The sequence below is a fragment of the Filicampus tigris genome, chromosome 1, assembly GCF_054856515.1.
Source record: "Filicampus tigris isolate MCC_2025a chromosome 1, RoL_Ftig_1.0, whole genome shotgun sequence".
Taxonomy (NCBI): Eukaryota; Metazoa; Chordata; class Actinopteri; order Syngnathiformes; family Syngnathidae; genus Filicampus; species Filicampus tigris.
The window spans coordinates 16,443,525-16,461,380 of NC_141217.1; the positions used below are offsets into that span (position 1 = coordinate 16,443,525).

Here is a 17,856-nt window from a genome sequence, read left to right on the forward strand (position 1 = left end):
CTGTCGCCGACGAGGGATGGACCGGGACCACGTGGGTCGATTAAATATGCAGGATGGTGACGCAGTGGCGGTTAGGCGATGCCCAGCTCTGGTAATACATCTATGCATGTTATTCACAATGGAACCAGTGGCGAGCGCTATGTCCATTATTTATGATGCAAGGGGACGCTTTTGTCAGTTGACAACTTCAAAGTCAAAGTACTTACTACTTAATTATATCCATCCTATACTTTCTCAGTAGCTCTGATTTCTAATCTGAAGAGCATGTTTCTGACATAACAAAAATTGTCTTTATTGAAAAGGTGCTGGGAGTCTGTCAGAATGAAGTGTTGGTTACTTCACGGATTTTCAACTTGATTCAGGTATGGGCTCCAAAGGGAGCAACACACTTGACTTTTTTGTCCTTTTGACCTGTCATATGTCCAATTATTTATTGTAGTTAGCAGAAAATAGACACGATTTAATTTAAAGAAAAACAAACACACTTCAAACATTTAGTGGCATATCCCACTTTAATTCTATTCAGAAAATGTCAGGTTGCAATCAGAATGCTTTAAGCGCTCAGAAGAAACCAGCCTCAAAGTGTCAAATGAACACATAACATTAACCAAACCATCATCTCTCAGATATGTGCTTAGTTTGTAGTACTGTATAAATATATTAGCAAGAGTTTTTTTCCCTCACTTTTTGTTGCGCAATCACCAAGGGTGAATTTGCAGTCATGACGCCAGAATTGGCACGTCTTTGTCGACCAGACAGCCCAAATTAGATGTACCACTTGCATTAAGAAATGCACTAGTACAATATAGCGCCTCTAAAAATGTGTCTCGACAGAGTTGTGCCTTCGCAACACGTGCCCATTTTGTAGCCCTTGGAAACTCAGGAAGTACAGGTAAACAAATTGCTCATACTCTCATAATGAAAATGAATAAAGGGATCAGTCTTCTACGTACGTTTCCAGAACACCTCACAGACTAAAAGCTCCACACAAAACCCGAACTGGATTACTCGTTCAAGATATAAATATTTTTTACACCTGTGAAAGCCATGCTTGACATTGCAGTCAGAATAAAGGGTCTAATGTAAATCTTACAAATATCTTAATGTGAGCAGCTGTAATAATGTATGAAAAAAAAGACCCAAGATTGATGACCAGGACATGTAGCAAAGGGATGTTTAATGATTTCTTAGGACAATGAAATGCACATGTCCACTCTTGATGTAATACAACTCAAATAAAATCAACAACAATAGGATGCATTGCCAACATTGACAATTCAATGTTTTGCTTTGATTTAAAACCGGGCAGGACATGATCGTTGAGTGTAACGCAGGGACTGACCAGTAGGGGGCGAGTAAGTCTGACTAGTGGCTCCACGTGTGTACCATTGGGAGTGCTGCAAACAACCTTTACTAAGACTTAAGTACATTAAATAATAAAAACACCTTAAATTAAAAAAACGTTCTCAAACGACACAGATGTTGATGACCACTGCCGCCTTGGCACAAAAGGAAATCCCTTGCAGCACCATTAAGTGATTAGAATTACAGGTTGACCTCATTTTAGCTCGAAATCAGATGGACGGGGAGTACCACAGTTATTCATGACTTAACATGGGTGGGAGTGAAAAGTGGTCGGCAAAAACGGATGCCTGTGCTTTGCACCAAAATCTATGAATGAACCATCTTGTGGGTTAGAACAATTTCATAATTTACTTGGTTCACATTTGTGATTGGTATACATTTCCGTTTGATTCATAGTGGTTGGTTCTTACTGCTGACTTTGAGCTTTCAACCTGAGATTCAAGTGGATAAAGACAGTTCACAAGTGCAAGAAACATTCATCCTTCATGCCAAGAAAGAAAGCCTTCAGAGGCAAATAGTTAAATCGCTTAAGATTGGGCATGTCCTGCACTACATGCACTGATAAAACTCCATTTCATTATTGCTCTTCCATTTCAGTGGTATGCAAACTCCCACACTCTCACGTTCTCTGTCTAAACGGGAATGACTATCAAGTGGTGGGTGTCTTGGTCCCCTACGTCACATGTTGCAGCGAAAGTCAATGATTTGGTGAACAAAAGAAATAAAGACAAGGAAAACTTGATCTGAGGTGAAAGTGCAGTGATCAAGTTGGAATGAGCTGTAAAATGCATATGTGCTATACATTCCTCCAATGCTCATTGGCTGAGCAGTGCTTCCCAAAATACCACCTCAAAAAAAAAAAATGTAAGACTTAAATGATGATATTCACAGACACAGACAATGTAGTGTGCGTTTGTGAGACAAGGTAAGGGAGAGTGAAGGCAAAAATGATTGCATCAAGTGCTAAGATATCCTGACAGTACATGTACTTGATCTATTTAAAAAAAAAAACCCAAAAAAAAACTACCTTGGTACTGAACACTCAGCTCTTTCTAACAAATAATCTGGTATACAACATTTACAAAATGAACATCATAATAGTGTGTTATTTATAATATATATATATATATATATATATATATATATATATATGCTACTGCCTTCCTCTGGTTCTCTGCATTCTAAACCTCATCCCATAACTTTTACACGGTAAAGAGTACAGCCAAAGAGTGGCAGCCATGTACAAATAGAGAACAGGAAGACTCTGTGGTCAGCGAGTACACCTGCGTGTGTATCCTGAGTGTGTGTGGATGGTAGCTCACGTCGTAAACCAGGCAGCCACAACTTGTCGGTCCACTCCCGAGAGTTGAGGGACGGTAAACTACTGCAATAGCAAGATTCTTCACTGTGTCCTTGTCTAAAAAGGTACTCGCACATCCCAGACAGCCTTGATATACTTGGGGAGAATATAATTGGCATAATGTCAATAATAATCGTATTAAACATCTTGCATGGTTGTTTTCGGTCCCGTTGGAGCAAAGGCTGACTGCAATGTTTGGATCCGCATGTTGAACTGATGAATCCGTTGTGCATGTGTGACCGACTCAGTTCTGTCTGGAGCGAGTGGAGACGCCGATGACAGGTGAAGGCCCACTCAGAGCCGAGTCTGTGCCTCGGGCACATAGATTTCGATGCTGTCAGCGCTCTCCGTTGCAGAGTTCTGTCGCACAGACGCCGCACGCTTTGCCGCCATCAAGCGTTTTCGGGCTTCTTGTCGCTGTTTGTCCACAGCAGAGTCCACGCTTCTGTCCTTCCCGGCTGACAGCCTGGGCTTAGATTGCTTCTTTGGCACGGATGATGGAAGCTGCTTGTTTTCAACCTGCGGAGACAGAAAAATAAGGTCACTTGGGAAGTCAACCTCAAAAAAATATTTGGAATAATATGTTCTATGCGCCTTCACTAGTCTAAACATGGCACTTTGATTAATATTGCATTTGTGGAATTTGAGTTAAGCAGCAAAATGCACCTCCACCCGTTTTTAGCCATCTCAGGGGGCGGCCATTTTGTCACTTCTGTCGACTGAAAATGACATCACAACTGCTCAGGGCTCAGTTAACGACCAATCACGGCTCACCTGTTTTCTGAAGCTGAGCCATTATCTGAGCATTTGAGATGTCATTTTCAGTCGACAGCAAGTGGCAAAATAGCCACCCTGAGATGAACAAAAACGGGTGGGCTTTACTGCTTAAAGTAGAAGTCAACCCAAATGTATTTTTTACAAGAATATGCTCTCTGCAGGCCCACTAGTTGAAACAAGGCATTCTGATTAATACTGTGTTTGTGGAATATGAGTTACGCAGCAAAATCCACGCGTTGTTAGCCATCTCCGGGGGCGGCCATTTTGTCACTTCGGCCGACTGAAAATGACATCACAACTGCTTAGGGCTCAGGTAACGACCAACTACCCACTAGTTGAAACAAGGCATTCTGATAAATAATTGCGTTTGTGGAATAAGAGTTAATCCACCCGTTTTTAGGCATCTCTCAGGGCGGCCATTTTGACACTTTTGTCGACTGAAAATGACATCAGAACTGCTTAGGGCTCAGGTAGCGACCAATCATGGCTCAGCTTCAGAAAACAGGTGATCTGTGACTGATTAACTCTTATTCCACAAACGCAATATTTATCAGAATGCCTTGTTTCAACTAGTGGGCCTGCATGGAACATATTCTTGTATAGAACATTTTTGGGTTTCCTCCCCCTTTAAAAGGGGGGGAACACTAATTTGCCAACAAAATTCACCTTCTCTGATTTCTCCGGAAGTTGCCAGTTGTTGGTTCTCAATTGGTAGAGCTCATCAAACTTCATGCTGATGTCTTCTATCGAGAGCTGCAGTAGATCCCAGAACCCCGCCAGGTCCTGCGCTGTTGGCCGTGGGTTGGCATTCACGTTCTGATGGGCGATACAAGGACAGAATCAACAAGCGGCTTTGAGCCGATCCGTGTCGGCATGCGTGCGTCCCATTTCAAGGCAATAGAAGAAAAACTAGAGAGGACATGAGCACAGAAATCACCACTAGTCGTGAATGAATCATGAGGGATTTCATGCTTCCGGCAGAGTCTCTCACCAGGTTTTCATTACAGAGCCCCCTGAACTGCTCAAACTTCTGTGAAATGAGGAGCTGGGCGCTGCCGACTGCGCTGCGGATTGTCCCCAATACTACAAATGAGACAAATAAATCATTAGAACAAACAGCACGTAAAAGGCCGATGGCGGTCAGTAGAGTGCATCAAGACCAGGGAGGGAGTTGACTGCACATCAAAAATGATTGTTGTATGGTAATGAAATATTTATATGAGCACTTAACATTCTGTGACGGCAAATGGATGGTTTAGAAGATGTTTATTAACTCAATCTCAGGAGGGATGCCAAATCTGTATTCCGCTGTTTTGCACCTAATATTAGCATGGAAATGAAAATTTATCATTCAGGTCTGCGGAGAGCCGAGAAGACGGATAATCTGACGGAGGCTCTCAAGTGAGTCGGCTCTCCACTCATTCACATTTCAGAAAGTGCAATTATAGGTCTGCCTAATGGCCCGAGTGGTATTCTGGGAGGTTTTTTCCCCCCACCTTTTTGGGGGTGATGAAACCGAGCAAACGGCAATAATCACTTGTAACTTGAGTACTTTTCCCAACTTGAAATCTCTTACCTTCCTCTGACAGCTTGTTGTCTTTGGTCTCCTGCTCCATCTGTTGACACCAGCCCTCCATGCGGCCCGTTTCCGCCTGCAGCAGCTTCAGGAACCAGTTCCCGTCTCGGAGGCAAGCTGGCGCGCCGGCTTGCGCCGACTCTCCTTGGGCGTTGCAGTTTCCGCTCGCCAGGCTGGGATCCGGCGGCGGCAGTGACGAAGGATCCAAAGCCGGGTCCAGCGTCTGCGGGGGCGAGGTGGACGTTCTGGATTGAGTTGAGGTTTGTTGAAGAGACCGCTGTTCCGTGGTTTTGTTCTTAGCGCTGGAGTCGTTGGAATTTGTGGTTTTGGGGCTGGTGCCGTTGGCTTTGTTGCTTTCGAAGGGTGCGGCTTCGTGGTGCTCCTGAGGCTCGGTCTCTGTGTTTTGTCTGGAGGCCATGCTGCTGTCCCGGCTAAGACTGCACAGACATGCACTAACATCAGCCTTTGACAGACACTTTGGTGGGAGAAAAAACAAGACAATGACATCATGCCTCGAAAACAGATTCCTGACTACCACTTTGAGGCCAATGAGAATACCCACAGAGCTGATGTGCAATATCCTCTACTACACAGGAACACGAGCACAAACGGCAGCCGGGATCAAATGGCACCAAATCACATGTCGCAAGTGTCGGCCGGAAACTTCCTATGTTTGATTTGGTCAATTTCAGATTTGTTTTTAACAGATTAATACTATCGGTCAGAAAATCTGTCACAGTTACATATTTTTAGGCCAACATTTGCCTAGAAACGATGACGATAAATTATGGTATCATTGATGTGGGGTTTTTAAATACCATTGATAGAATGATATTAAATCTTAACCCAAGTGGGCTGCATCCATTTTAAGAGCAAGCAATTTAGTTCTCAAGAAAATGTAACACTGTCATTGAAATGTAGAGTAATAACACTGGTCAACAAATTTTTACTACATTGTTTTAACTTTTCTAGATTATTTTTCTGCGCTGATTCCGTTTCCGCCCTTGTTTTTTCTCTTGCAAATCAGGTTTTCATTAGGGCTGGCGGCAAGAAGTCGACCGACTCTGTTGTGGGGTTGTTTTTTATTATTATTAACATTTATAGTGAAAACTAAATGTTGAATAGATTTTTTTGAATTTTGATTAAATTAACATTTATTCCCACGAAAACACACACGCAAAAGTGGTAACGCTGAGTATCAGAAAAATGGTACTGCTGAGTATCAGCATAGATTACCAGGTACCGGGAATCAGTACTCTCCAATTAAGCAATTCTCACAAGATAAATAACAATTGTGCCACATTAGGAAAAAGGATCAGAACTTGAGTCAAAGATAATCTGATATACACTGAGTGAAAACTATTTTGCATAACGCTGTTCGCAACGAGGCTTAATGAAGTATTTCAAGAACTGTCAAGATTTTGTTTTTACTTTCAAAGGAAAAGTAAATCATTCAGCAATATCCTTTGATACTGTATCATCTTTTAGGATTCTTATCATCTGATCGCTTTGAGTGTACACTTACGGCCTGCCGTTCTCCACTTGAACTCCAATTGACTGGAATTTTAGGGGGGCAGTCAAGGGTAACGGTTCCTCCCTTGGGACAGGCTGAAGGCAATCCACCTAATAATTACACACAACAATAAATCATGTAAAGCATCCTCTGAAAGTAATGGATTGGCAATCTAACTGGAATCCAACTCGCAAAATTTCCAATACATAAAACTGGGTTCGTTTTTTTTACATTTTTGTTTTTCTGGAGATTTCATATTTCTAAGCCCCACTTCTTTTGCACAATCATTGCCTTCTTACTTATTTTCTATACCATATTCAATACTTGATAAACATTTTTATTCAGCTATTTTACACTTGTTTGTGACATTCATATATAGCTAGAATCATTTCATTTCACTATGCACGTGTATATGATTGCTAAAGTTTTGAGACGATTTTCATCCACAACCGAAGAGTCAACAAATCTGACCTGGATTCCAATTGAGGACAGCTTCCGTTTGGTTGCAGTGGGGGGCTGCTCCAAAGTGGCGCCAGTGTTCAGGTTGTCATGTTGGGGCTGAGCAAATGTTGAAGTGGTGGAAGAGGTAGTGGGTGGAAGGTCACGAGGAGCTGGAACAGGGGGCACAGAGGCTGCAGCAGGTGCAGGAGTAGCAGCTGGGTCAGTAGTGGGAGCCTGCTTCCTCTTAGCCAGATCGCTGGTGCGGATGCTACAGAGACTCTCAGAGGAATTGCTGCATCCTGATTGGCTGTTGGCTTCACTGCCGTGGTCTTGTTGGTCAAGGTACGTGTCTTGGGCGGACTCTGTGCTGCTCTGAAGTGTCACTGAGATGAGAGGCTTGGAGGTGGTGCGGGGCGGGACTGGAGGTGGAGCCTTCCTTCTATTGACTGCGGACAGAAAAAGAAAGAAAGGTTGATCAGAATGACTTATTCCCGCTCACTCGGATCTGGCCTAAGTTTAACAGCTCAGTGCTGAAAAAAGATTTTAAAGATGCAATGCCATATGGCATAAGGTGCAGGCAAAACAAAAAAAAGCATTCATTCCTCCTATATGAAAAAAAACCTTGACTTTGTCCTTCTTGCTGGCTGCCTCTATCAAGCACAGCAAAAGCTACCACTATTTGCTTGTCAACCTGCTGTGGGTTTATGTTCCACTGACGTCAGTCTGACTCCAGGGAATGTCCTTTGCATGCCACTCCTTCACACTTCATTACCATCTCTGCTCAAAGTCCTACTCCAATAGTAAGTCCCATGATGAATGTGTCCCTTTTAATATTTTACCCCATCAATACAGAAGTTTGACATGAATATTAGGCAAGTGAAGTACCAGTAGCTAAGAGGACTTTTGGCACCCTTGTGAGTCAATAACTGCCTGTTCCTTTAAGTCAAAACAACAGTGACTTATGTATTGGCTCCCTGGTGTTATTCCCAAAGTACAAATGGCTAAACAAACCGCAAAACACAAAGTACACAGATTAAAGTGTCACTCAAGCTATATAACCGCAAGAAAATTGCATCTTCAACTGATTGACGTGTTAGGAACGCGAGAGGAAGACGAATTACCTTGACAAAAACGCACGAAACCATGTGGGGGGAACGTGAACTCCACACAGGAATGCCGGGACAGAGAATCGAGCCAATCCATAAAAAGGTTTCAAATATCACTCTAGCATTTGTAGTTTAAAAACTAAAATGGCAACTCAACACTATGTAATTGTGAGGTCACTGCTCATCAGCTAAAAACACAAACATAATTAAATCCCAAAACAGAGCAGCAAATGAAAAATGCCTCCAGTAGTGCTGCCTGCTCTATCAAATTATCAAGCGTCAACACAAGCAGCACAGTAGCTGACATGTTTTTGCACAAAATGTTCAGATAATGGATGGATGGATGCAAATGTAAATAAGCATTACATTTTTTTTTTGACATTTTCAGGAACAACAAAAAGCTACGCAAATTCTTTTTCAGAGTGCAGTTGCACAAACATTGTGGAGGTATCAATATAAAAACAAACATCCCCATTCTGTTTGAAGTTCAGAAACCTGTAGCCTAGAAGTGCAAACAAAACTTGTAATATAAATGGTTAAATGTAAATTAAATCAGTCATACAGAGTGACACGCACAAAGTACTCCCAATATTTTTGGTTGACTTATTTTTACGTTTTAACTAGGTTTGTTCCGATACCACTTTTTGGCCCCGATACCGATTCCACTACCTGGCTGTGCAGTATCGGCCGACGCTGACACGGTACCGATACCTCACCGTTTGAAAAAAATCCCAAATAAGCACAATTTTTTTTTGTAATTCTAAAGAATTGCACTCTCTTGGATGCAAAATTGTTCATATTTAAATCATCACTTGCGAAGTATCTGTAACATATACACACAAAATACATACCGACCCCCAATGCATGACGTCACATTTGTATGCTGCCAGAGGGGCAGGCGGTCGAGTGAGTGAGATAACAGAAGTCCGTTATGTGTTTCTAAAAATGGTTAACACCTGCGCTGTTTATGGTTGCTCTAATCGGTCAACGAGAGATTTTATTTTGTGATACCGGCAGTGATCCAAATTAACCGGAGGCAAAAATGAAGTTGTTTGAAAGCAGACACGCACAGTGGCTGTCAAATCTTCAACGTGACCACTTAACACCATCACAACAGACACGTTTATGATCTGATGACTTTATATCAGTTATTGTTTTCTTTTTACTTTTCATTCAAGATTTACTTCGCACTGCTGTTCAACATGAAACTATGAATTATATAGGTATACAGATTTCATATACGTTGATGGAACATTATAGAACATTTTGCTGAGCGATGTGTTGTAAACAAACTTGTCTCTTTGTTAGCAGTTAGCAAGCTAGGGCGAGCTCGAAAAGCTTCGACGCGTCATAAAGACGAGTTTATCTGGACACAAACCATTTCATGAAAGACGTTTTACACCATTAAACTAGTGATCGATGTACAAGGTCAAACAAAAGCAACATACTTTTCTACGAGACAAAGATCCAGCCGACATGCCCCCAAAGTAATTGCAGGCTCTTGATAGCATCAAAGTCCCCCCAAGCAACTGCCTTCAATGTGGCGATGTATGTCCTTATAGCGACCTTTTTCACCAAACTAGACATAAGTAGACCGATGATAAGGCTTCTCCTCGTATTTCCCTTCCGCATGCGGCTCTCAAATATGCGCGCTGCGTTCAAATAATGATACTAGTATCAATAACCGGCATCGGTGTTTTATTTGTTAGTGCCGGCCGATCCGATACCAGCATTTTAATGCGGTATCGGGATACCACCCGATACCGGTATCGGGATACCACCCGATATCCCGATACCAGTATCGGTATTGGAACAACACTAGTTTTAACCCACCTGGTACATAAAATTTTTTGACTCACATTTTTTAAGATCTCCATGTGCTCTTTTTCGCTACGTGATACAAGAGGTTTGTGTCTGTGTCGGGGGAGGGAATCTTCTTGTGGCATATTTTGCATATGGCAGTTTTCTGCTACTCATCGGACAATTTGAACCCAAAACCAAACCACAACAAAGATGTCGCCCTTCTTTTGAGTAGAGAGCGCAGTTCGAGGTGTGGCTCAACCGAAACGTTGGACTCCGCCCACATGAATTCTCGACATTTAAGTAGCATGTTTTTTTTTCTTTTTGTGTTAAACTATTTCCTTAGCGGCTTTAATGATGCACCGTCTTATATGTGTACATTTTATAAAACACTAACATTGAAAATTACAAACTAGCAACTGACTGAAACCCAAATACTAACCTCAACCATACAGGGAGTGCGCCCTCAGCTGGGGAATGTTGTACTACACACCCCACTCATTTCAAGTGGTCATCTTTTGACCACAACTATTGAACCTACAATGGCCTAGACCAGGGGTCGGCAACCTGCAGCTCCGCATGCGGCTCTTTCATCCTTATGTTGCGGCTCTACGTGGCTTGACAAAATAAATAAGTGTCCGACTGAAGTGTATGTTATTTGTCTCAAAGACATGTATCATGTCTTTTTATTAAGTCAGTAAGTTTTGGGCCACTTTCATATGTGGTTCTATATTGGATACCTAATGGATTTTTTGCAATGCGACCGCAGTTTGAACCGCCGAGTCGCATACATCCGATATTGACGTCAGGAGCCCAAAATGCGCTCTGCGCGGGCGGAGGGGTCAGTGCTGAAAATATTGGATCTGCTTGATAAGAAAATAACATTTTAAAGTGGGGGAGTGAGATAAATATAAATATATTACACTGTTTCTTTCTAAACTTGCTAGACTACATGTAAATTAAACTTTAAGAAAACTAGTCCCAGATTATTTATTTATTCAAACGTCACTAGTAGAAAATGTGCACAGAGGCTTATAGAGCCATTAGTGTGACATCTACTGTAACGCAGTAGCCAGTTATGATTATTTTGATGGCCAGATATCCCGCTGTATAACCTCTGTACTTTTTGGACACAAAATTAGCTAATTCCGATTTTAAGAACGACATTTTTTTTAAATAATGAGATTAATGCCTGCACTTATAGTTTTATATAAGCATAATGTATACATGTCAATGTACATATATATATTTATAAGCTTTTACATTCCATTCCATATTCTTAACCTATTTGACTGCATCCGCTGTCAGCTAGTCAACCGCCTCGTCATATAAAACTAATTCTGAACAAACTAATTCTGAACAAACTAATTCACACTCTATTTATTTTTGAGGGAAGTGTTAGAAATGCATCACGACCTGTCGTTCTTTAAACCGTTGGTATAGGGCTGGATTACGGTCAGAGAGGTGCTTGACCACGTTGTGTTCCCACCCAGAGCAACGGTCGTTTTATAACAGACCGGCTTTGCCATGTCGGTTGGCTTGACATGGCTGTCGGCCATGTATGCAAAATAATTCCATATCACTTCTGGCGTCATTCTTTTCAACGAGGAGCGGAGAAGCTGCGGGCGCTCCTCTGCTTGAAGCTTCCTCACACATGCAGGAGGCGTGCCACTTAAGGCGTTAATCACATGTCGGTATACAGGCGGCTTTGCGCGTATGTATACTTGCCAGAGTTGGTGTTGTGTGTTTTGTTTTTTAATACCGTTGTTAAAAAAAAAATTGGTAATGAGACGTTTTTGACGCCGAAAAAAAGGGGTACGGTACTCTTAACGGTATCCCGCGCAACACTACTTAACACCATGCATAGTGGGCCCTGATCGTCAAACACACATTTAATTAGGGTGTTGTATTAACATTGTTGCAAGCACACAGTTTTTTTTAGATTTATACACGGATTTATATCAGTGGATACAAATAACCAGCTCACAATCCCAACCTTTGTGAAACTATGGATTATGAGCCAAGTTTTGTATTAAAAAGGAGAGCAACGATAGAAGGTCAGTCCTTTGGTAAAATAAGATGGCTCCCTTCCAAATGTACTGAAGGCCAATGTATTGCTGAGCAGGGTATCTGACAGATAAAGGGAAAACCAATCAGTCCCTCAGAACCACTGCATCACAAATTGTGCACAGTGAGAACATGATATATTTGAACAAGACAAAATGTAACTAAAATAGAACACCTTATACTGTGTGAAAGTTTTATTTTTCACCCCCAGAGAATTCTAAATTCGAGTAAACCAGCACTTACTGGAAAATCCTGTTGGACAGAAGGTAACAGAATAATCTGATCATGTAAATATATCAAGTTCAGGATGTGAAACCGATATGCAGGAGTGCACCTGGCAGACCTGGCATTATTTACACACTGTTAACAGGTGTATTGCCCTGTATTACTCCAAACTTAATAAACAGAGCATTTGCGAAACAGCAGCCACTGACAAAGACAACCTAAACAATGCGCCAAAATAATAATAAAAGATTTTTTTTAACAGAAAAATCAACATCTTAGTTAAGAAACACACTTAATGCACATATGTCTGTGCTGTACATAAAGTAGTTTGTGCAGTAGTACCGGTAACACCCATACTCTTTTTACACAGACAATTACATTCAAACCGATTATAGTAGGTATTATCCTCACCTAGTGCATAGTGTAGTGATTTAAAAAAATAGTTGTAGTCCAGTAAGCACCTACTTTTCAACTGTTGTGGAATAAGAATTAAGCAGATTAATTCATCCATCTCAGGGGGCCGTCATTTTGGCCACTACCTTCCTAATTGTATTTGGACCGCAACTAGTACCTGCTTCAAATCCACAAGATTGTAGTATCATCTGCAAAAAGAAGTCATTGCAGTTATGCTAAGGAATTACATACATCATTATCATACATTAAAAACATCAAGGGCCCTAGTACCAATCCCTAGGGTAAACCACAGGTAAATACACTTTAATATGGATGTAAACACCCCCACTTGTACGAACGGCTGTCTATTTATGAGATGACATTAACAATAATGGTTTTCCTCTGATGTAAAAAGTGGTTAACTGTTTAACTAAGATATGGCCAATCATGTTGAAGGCTTTTTGAAATAATGTTTGATGCTACGAAATAATCTATTTTCTATACAGTTACCTTCTTGATCAAATCAGTGCTGTTGTTGTGTTACTCCTGAAGCCATACTGAGTATTATCTATGACTTTGAATTTGTTAATGTTAATATTTAATCAGTTCAACATACACATTTTCTAATATTTTGGAAAGTGAGTTAATACTGAAATTGGCCTATATATACTGAAACAGATTACATATATGTGCGACTGGCTTCGCAATTAAATAATATTCATTGTTAAAGCCATATACAACCCATCACAGTTTATTTTTTACTTTTACAATGATTTACAACAGCAATGGTATTTCTCGTCAACCGGAAAGAATTTAGATTTACACTAATACACTACACCACACTAATAAGACAGCAGTTTGTTTGTGAGTTGAACCCACTTGCACAATTTTTTGGGGGGAAATTCTGGCCCAATTTTATCAAAAAAATATTATTGAAACTGACCCCCTCCTCCATATTTAACATTATACTTTTTTTTTCCTCGAGCAAAGTTTGCCAATAATATTCAGCAAGGAAAAACTGCTGCTGTGCAAGAGTAAAATTAATGTGCCACATCATTTAAAGTGTGAAGCTAATGAAGGTAAAACCGTACTGTTGTGTGGGCCCCAAACGCCACAAGTACAGTGCACTTGCTTTGGAGTTTAGTGTGAAACTAGTGATACGTCTCCCATTCGGTCGAAAGATGACCTCATCAATGAGTGAGCGGAAGTGTGTGTAATAGTTAAGGATGACTCATTGTCTCTCCATGGTGATTCTCAGACACTCCACACGCTGAGATAAAGCCAGCCAATTCAATAAACACATCTTGTTCCTATATGATGTTTAAAACATTAATGCCAAAGTGGACAATAACAAAAGCTGCACTTCCTGAAATAAACAATCTTCATCAAGCTAACAGCTTGCTATTACAGTAGTACTGTATTACGTTTTGAGTGCACATCCCTCTCTGGTGATCAGGCGAGTTTTTTTCTTTTAAAGGGCACTTAGGAATTTAAATTGCTCAAATGCAAAGCACTAACGTTCATTGTACACAAAGCAGGAAGCTGAACATTATTAATTCAGTAGGTAAAGTTAATAACCACCAAGATGTAGCACCGAAGTACTCAATTCAAAAGCGAAGAGTGAAACGTGATTTTTTTTTTTTTAATCCGTTCTGGGATACGATGCCTATTTTTCCCACAGCATATGCCAAAGTTAAGTGTTCACCAAATGAAAGAATGAAAGCATTAGTAAGATCTAAACGTTAGGGTTGAATTGTATTTGGCAACCGAGCTCAAATAATCAACACACAACTACAGTATATAAGTCACGATGGATGGCGTGTACGGCAAATATTAGCCATATTATTACGAACGTGATTAGCGAGCCGTTCCTTCTGTTGACGCCTGACGATTTGTTAGCTTGTGCCGTGTTAGCTCGCCCGCTGCTGTCACGGTGTGCAGTGTTCACGCAGCCGAGGCGATTTCACGTTGAGCAACGTTAGTCAGGGGAATCCTATATCCGTGATCAAACACACCCACGAAAGTGTCAGCGGTCGCCACGTTCACGCCACGCTGACAAGGGCGGCCACATTACTGCCAGCATCTCCTTCCTTTCTTCACCCACGTTAGCTAGCTACGTCAAACCTACAATGCAATTTAGGTTAACCCGGGTTAGCGTGCTTCTGCTAAAGCGGGGATTTCATCAAATAGTCCGAATCCAAATCTCGAGTGAGGAGAATGCAATTAAATGACCTACTGTTCCATCGGCGGGTGGAAGAGCATGACTTGATGTCCTTTATTGAACGAGAGACGAGAAGAAGCAGACAGGGAAACGAGCGCTGCCATCAGATACACAGCGACGCTGTGAAAGAGGATTTTGTAGTTCACGCCCTGCGACGAGGATTGGCGGACACGTCTTGTCTGGAATTATTTCATGAACAGCAATTGGACAGTTTTGTCACCGATGTCACCGGTGAACACAGCCATTGGTTTAAGTGTCATCGTGGCGCCCTCTCAACGATAGGTGAGCGGTCGTTTGGCTCAAATGTTGCGGTAACCGAATAAATCGAGCCTAATCAATTTCGCCCATGCAGTCAATATCGATCGGCATATTCAGGATAACATGTTGTTGTTGTTGTTGTTGTTTTTTAGCTTTATGCATTATTCTGCCCTTTTGGTAAAGAAAACTATATACATAATTAGACGCAGTGGATTAGGTTTTGCAACCTCTCACTAACTGTCATCAAAACAAAAGTCTCCTAGTTACGCAAACCACAAGTTTACATAGCAACATGCATAGCATGCTGCAGGCTTATGCAAGACGAAGGAGAAGTAGTAATACCATTCATACAGAAATATACGACTATTTCTTACATTAGGCAAAAGTCTTTACCATTATGAATGCATGGGAAATCATGCGTAGCCAATTAAGCGACTTGTTCTGCCATCTTGATGAGATAATGCAAATACAGTACAGTCATTCTAAATCGATCACGTTATATTTATATGATCTATATAAGTACATTTAATTTTGATTAGAAACGTTAAAATCATTCATATTCTGACACAAATGAGGCAGGCACTCACAAACATGGATGACAAATAAAATGCAGTGTGTCAGGTCAACAGGTAATCTCATATTGCCCCAAAGGCGTCAGCCATATGTAATGTAATATATGTCATAAATGTAGTAAATATGTAATAAATTGAAAAATCCATAACCCATTTTTACTGAACGCCTATGGTTTTTTTGTTAGCTTTTCACAACCACAAAACAGCATTATGTAATTTACAACATAATTATGAAGACGTAATTGAAGACTGCCTTGAAATCTAATAAATCAGTCACTGTTTGAAAGGGCAAACTTCTAGACATTTATATAAAAGCGGCATATAAAAGTTAAATAAAATTTGTATTTCCAATAAAAAAAATACAACTTAAAGGTTAAATGTGGTTAAATGCTGTAAGCATACCTAAAAGCTCAATTTTTACGTTTTATTGTATTTAATTCAGCGATTCTTTCAATCATTCTTTCATATAAGTAATAAATACACAGTCTTCAGTAGAGCACATTTCATAATGTGGTTATTTAATGGTACATGATATCCTAAGACGTTTGTGTTGAACAATACTCACTGGTGTTTGCGTTGTAGGTTTTGGCGGTGGGCGGTGGTGAGGCTGAGTCCACAGAGGCCGTATCTTCATCCTGGGAGCAACCAGCCTGGATGGCCCTCAGGTAGCTGTGACTACGTGACCTAAAGCAGGTAGGCGCAGGAAGATCCAAGGCCTCCACTGCCTGTGATTCCCCCTCACAGTGCGGAACAGAGTGCTCAAAGCCACGCCCGTATACCTGAAAGATCGTGTGCAGACTCACACGCTAAGGGCAGAAAATAGTCTGAGAAATATGCATTAACTAACTACTACCTTCAGATGCATTCTGCTTGGGTTTCAGGTATGCAGAGATGATCATTATTGATGTCATTCAGCTGTACTTTTATCACAGGTACTTTTATCAATTACACAAAAAACGTGTAGGTGATTTTATTAAAAAAAAATAATACTGGTAAAATTTGTATTATAGTAATTACGAGGAAGAAATTCTGGCATCAGATAGCAACTGTGACTGGCTAGTGGCGGCTTGATTAAGTGTTAACGCTTGCTTGGCATTGCTAATAACTACCCACTTTCATATTTGCATGACATTTATAAGGTTTTCCTTTGTGGATCTGTTTTATTTTTCACTTCATTTGAGTAGCAACTTTGTAATTTTGTAGACCCAATATATTTCCAGGTAAATCCCAGGTATCTAAAGCAACGTTTTTATTAAACAATAAGATATGTCAATATGAATGAACAATTGTTTTCTTTTGATAGAATCAGCAGTTTTTATTTCTTAAATTAACTTTGTGTATAGCAATAAACTGTACTTTATTGTATAGAAGCAAATCGAAACTGATTAAAAAAAAAGATCAAGATCTTCTGTAATCTAATTTTGAGAATGTTTTCTTGTGCAGACCTCAAAAGTCAAAGTCAAAACTCAGGACTCTTTGCACTAGCCATGTCAATTTTAGGTTAGCTTAGCAATTAGCATGGCTTCTCCAGCTTGTCATCATTCCTTCATGAGAAGGATACTTGTCATAAATGATGCTTATTCGCCACCACAGAAGCGATGATTACTGATTTAGGAGTGACTCCGCAATGTATTTTACTAGCTGAAGCTCGATGCTAGCTAGCTAGCTGCCGCAGCGTAAGCACAGGGCTGCTCTCAACCTCCAACTACCCGTGGTGCGTTAAGTGATGTGAGCCCAGCAACTTTTCAGGACCGTCTCGGCAGTTCTTCTACTTTCTTCTACTTCTGTTGTCTCAGCAGCAGATTCTCACATTTGCTATTCAACCAAACTGCATGGCGAGGCTGCATTCAGCCGTTTTGGTCCTCACCTTTGGAATAGCCTGCCAGAGGATGTCAGGTCTGCAGAGACTGTTGATATTTTTAAGAGGAAGCTCAAGACACACCTTTTTAGTTTGGCTTTCAACAACTTTTAAATAATTTATCTTTTCTTTTGATTGAAGAGAATTCTATGTTTTGCTTTGAATGTTTTAAAGCACTTTGAGTTGCATTTTTATGTATGAAAAGTGCTATATAAATAAAATGTGATTGATTGATTGATTGATTGATTGATTCAATGCGTTTTGATGAGGTGCAAAATGTTTTCATTATGCCGCGCAAACTGCAATGTGAAACCGCTTTTCAGT

At 40.6% G+C, this 17,856-nt stretch overlaps 1 protein-coding gene and 1 long non-coding RNA gene across 8 annotated transcripts in view; one reads left to right on the plus strand and one right to left on the minus strand.

The window, feature by feature from the left end:
• The first annotated feature begins 55 nt into the window (after positions 1-55).
• LOC147153004 (uncharacterized) lies at positions 56-17,766 on the plus strand. Of its 2 annotated transcripts, none has more exons than XR_015082384.1 (4): positions 56-198; positions 303-362; positions 5,092-5,338; positions 16,257-17,766. It is a non-coding gene; the product is annotated as an uncharacterized LOC147153004 (long non-coding RNA). The 2 variants fall into 2 exon arrangements; XR_015082397.1 differs by having other exon boundaries at positions 5,132-5,338.
• dlgap4a (discs, large (Drosophila) homolog-associated protein 4a) overlaps positions 1,161-17,856 on the minus strand; it is a 72,878-nt gene continuing 56,182 nt past the window's right edge. For all 6 annotated transcript variants that reach the window (XM_086014764.1, XM_086014914.1, XM_086015088.1 and 3 more), the window contains 7 exons: positions 16,240-16,480; positions 7,063-7,478; positions 6,604-6,701; positions 5,079-5,515; positions 4,494-4,585; positions 4,169-4,318; positions 1,161-3,244 (listed from right to left, as the gene is read on the minus strand). In XM_086014764.1, the coding sequence (XP_085870890.1) occupies positions 3,020-3,244; positions 4,169-4,318; positions 4,494-4,585; positions 5,079-5,515; positions 6,604-6,701; positions 7,063-7,478; positions 16,240-16,480 (1,659 nt within the window). In that variant the 3' untranslated portion in view covers positions 1,161-3,019. The remainder of the gene's footprint in view (positions 3,245-4,168; positions 4,319-4,493; positions 4,586-5,078; positions 5,516-6,603; positions 6,702-7,062; positions 7,479-16,239; positions 16,481-17,856) is intronic.